A 3,644-nucleotide genomic window follows, 5' to 3' on the forward strand; every position below is an offset into this window, starting at 1 on the left:
ATTTCTAACATTTCTAGGGATGGCTGATGGTCCTCAAGAACCACAATTTGAGAAGTGCTGAACTTGAGACAATTTTTCTAGATGTCAACAGTAACCACAATTTGTCATCAAAGAAAGTCAATCCTTAGCCAAAATGAATGACTTCATGATCTCCCTGGGTTTAGGTTAAGGATATTTCTGTCTTTCTGGGGAATGTTTATTTGGGGTAAATTTTGTATTGCTTTTTTCCTCCTTGTTGGCAAGCCCAGCAGACTCATGGAAAGAGGAAACCAAACAGGAGTCAGAAGCTTTCTCCTCCTGGGATTCACAGAGGACCCAAACCTGCAGCCTCTCCTCTTCGGGCTGTTTCTGTCCATGTACCTGGTCACATTCACTGGGAACCTGGCCATCATCCTAGCCATCATCTCAGATTCCCACCTCCACACCCCCATGTACTTCTTCCTCTCCAACTTGTCCTTTGCTGACATCGGTTTCACCTCCACCACCATCCCAAAGATGCTGTGGAACATCCAGAAACAGAGTCAAGTTATCACCTATGCAGGCTGCCTCAGCCAGGCTTTTTTTTTCATTGTGTTTGGATGCCTGGACAATTTACTCCTGGCCGTGATGGCCTATGACCGCTTCATGGCCATCTGTCACCCCCTGCACTACATGGTCATCATGAACCCCTGGCTCTGTGGGCTGCTGGCTCTGGGGTCCTGGAGCCTCAGTGTCACAGGCTCCCTGCTCATGACCTTAACCCTTGTGAGGCCATCCTTCTGCAGAAGCATGAAGATCACACACTTTTTCTGTGATCTTCCTGAAGTCCTGAAGCTTGCCTGTTCAAACACCATCATCAATAACACAGTGGTGTATTTTATGACTATTATCTTAGGTATTACTCCTCTCTCTGGGATCCTCTTTTCTTACTCTAAGATTTTCTCCTCCATCCTGAGAATTTCATCAGCCAAGGGGAAGTACAAAGCCTTTTCCACTTGTGGGTCTCACCTCTCGGTGGTTTCCTTGTTCTATAGCACAGGCCTAGGGGTCTACCTCAGTTCTGCAGTCACTTCATTCTCTAGGACAAGTCTGGTGGCCTCAGTGATGTACACCATGGTCACCCCCATGCTGAACCCCTTCATCTACAGTCTGAGGAACAGGGACATGAAGGGAGCCCTAGGGAGACTCATCAGCAGGGCACCATCTCTTATTCACAGGGTCTTTAGAGGGCTCTCATAAGTAACTGGGCACATAATATTGAGGACCAGACATCCTGGCTTCCTTCATTTAATGCTTTTCTCTTTCCTAATACTCATTTTTTAAAGAAAAACTTTCCTTGGGTCTTCACAGCCCTCTCTATTTTCCTTCATACTATATCTTTGGTTCCCTTTTTCAATTTGTAACCATATGAATTTTAACTTCATATAAATTGAACCTGATATTTTCTGTTACATTTAGTCATGATTTAAATTTCTTAAAAAATAAACTAAATCTCATGTTTTTAATATATATCTTCACAGTGAGGGGATGTATACCTATTAGGGAAATGTTGCCCTGCAAACTCATTTATAGAGATGTTTTCTGAGGCTATGTGAATCAAATCAACTGGAAGAAGTGCATTTTTTATGAATAACTTTCAGTCACATCAAAACTTAGTGATGTATATTCATTTCTGAAACATGAAGTCTGGAGCTAAACAGTTCAAAGCTGGCCTTCAAGTACTCAAGATCTTTGTGCTTTTCTGCTCTAGCTCTAGCATGAGTCTTCCACCCTCGTGGTCACAAAATGGCTTCTGCCCTTGCAGCCACTGCAACTGCATCCCAGGAAGGTGGAATGGATAAATACAATATAAAAGATATTCTTTCATCATTTATCATTTCAGCACATTCTGTCTGGCTTCCAACTTTCGTATCTGCATCCTTTGCCTAAGGGATTTCTCTAGCCTGCCCTGCCCATGTTCAGAGAATTAATGTCCCAGGAATCACTCCTTAACCAACGAGCAACAGGAGTTGGTGTATAAATCACTTGCACATTGGGTAAGATAAGTCTGTGGCATATATGTTTGTACTGGCTCCCTGTCTTTCTCCAGCAGAAGTCCACCAGTCGATTGTGGTGGTAACTGGCTTGATAAACACACCTTTTATGGCTGTATTCTCTTGCCTGACTCACGGCTCTATTTCCTGGGATCACTAAAATCTTTGTCTTAACTGGACTGAGCTACATTTCCTGTACCACATAGGCTTTATAGGAAACATCACAAAAGGTATGCCTACCCAGAACCTGTGAATGTGACCTTTTTAGAAAGAGCTTCTTTGCCAATTTAATTAAGGGTCTTGAAATGAGATAACTTTGAATTACTTCAGTTCAGTTCAGTTGTGGAGTCGTGTCCGACTCTTTGCGACCCCATGAATCACAGCATGCCAGGCCTCCCTGTCCATCACCAACTCCCTGAGTTTACCCAAATTCGTGTTTATCGAGTAGGTGATGCCATCCAGCCATCTCATCCTCTGTCATCCCCTTCTCCTTCTGCCCCCAATCCCTCCCAGCATCAGGGTCTTTTCCAATGAGTCAACTCTTCACATGAGGTGGCCAAAGTATTGGAGCTTCAGCTTCAGCATCAGTCCTTCCAATGAACACCCAGGACTGATCTCCTTTAGGATGGACTGGTTGGATCTCCTTGCAGTCCAAAGGACTCTCAAGAGTCTTCTCCAACACCACAGTTCAAAAGCATCGATTCTTCGGCACTCAGCCTTCTTCACAGTCCAACTCTCATATCCATACATCACCACTGGGAAAACCATAGCCTTGACTAGATGAATCTTTGTTGGCAAAGTAATGTCTCTGCTTTTCAATATGCTCTCTAGGTTGGTCATAACTTTCCTTCCAAGAAGTAAGCGTCTTTTAATTTCATGGCTGCAATCACCATCTACAGTGATTTTGGAGCCCAAAAAAATAAAGTCTGACACTGTTTCCACTGTTTCCCCATCTATCTGCCATGAAGTGATGGGACCAGATGCCATGATCTTACTTTTTTGAATGTTGAGCTTTAAGCCAACTCTTTCACTCTCCTCTTTCACTTTCATCAAGAGGCTTTTTAGTTCCTCTTCACTTTCTGCCATAAGGGTGGTATCATCTGCATATCTGAGGTTACTGATATTTCTCCCAGCAATCCTGATTCCAGCCTGTGCTTCTTCCAGCCCAGTGTTTCTCATGATGTACTCTGCACATAAGTTAAATAAGCAGGGTGACAATATACAGCCTTGACGAACTCCTTTTCCTATTTGGAACCAGTCTGTTGTTCCATGTCCAGTTCTAACTGTTGCTTCCTGACCTGCATACAGGTTTCTCAAGAGGGAGGTCAGGTGGTCTGCTATTCCCATCTCTTTCAGACTTTTCCACAGTTTATTGTGGTCCACACAGTCAAAGGCTTTGGCATAGTCAATAAAGCAGAAATAGATGTTTTTCTGGAACTCTCTTGCTTTTTCCATGATCCAACGGATGTTGGCAATTTGATCTCTGGTTCCTCTGCTTTTCTAAAACCAGCTTGAACATCTGGAAGTTCACGGTTCATGTATTACTGAAGCCTGGCTTGGAGAATTTTGAGCATTACTTTACTAGTGTGTGAGATGAGTGCAATTGTGTGGTAGTTTGAGCATTCTTTGGCA

At 43.4% G+C, this 3,644-nt stretch overlaps 1 protein-coding gene across 1 annotated transcript; it reads left to right on the forward strand.

The window, feature by feature from the left end:
* Positions 1 to 255: 255 nt before the first annotated feature.
* On the forward strand, positions 256 to 1,218 carry LOC105001954 (olfactory receptor 7C2-like). Its single transcript, XM_010858393.1, has one exon. The coding sequence runs from the start codon at positions 256 to 258 to the stop codon at positions 1,216 to 1,218; it is 963 nt and encodes a 320-aa protein (XP_010856695.1).
* Positions 1,219 to 3,644: the final 2,426 nt, after the last annotated feature.

This window comes from Bison bison, unplaced genomic scaffold, assembly GCF_000754665.1.
Source record: "Bison bison bison isolate TAMUID 2011002044 unplaced genomic scaffold, Bison_UMD1.0 scf7180017864386, whole genome shotgun sequence".
Taxonomy (NCBI): domain Eukaryota; kingdom Metazoa; phylum Chordata; class Mammalia; order Artiodactyla; family Bovidae; genus Bison; species Bison bison.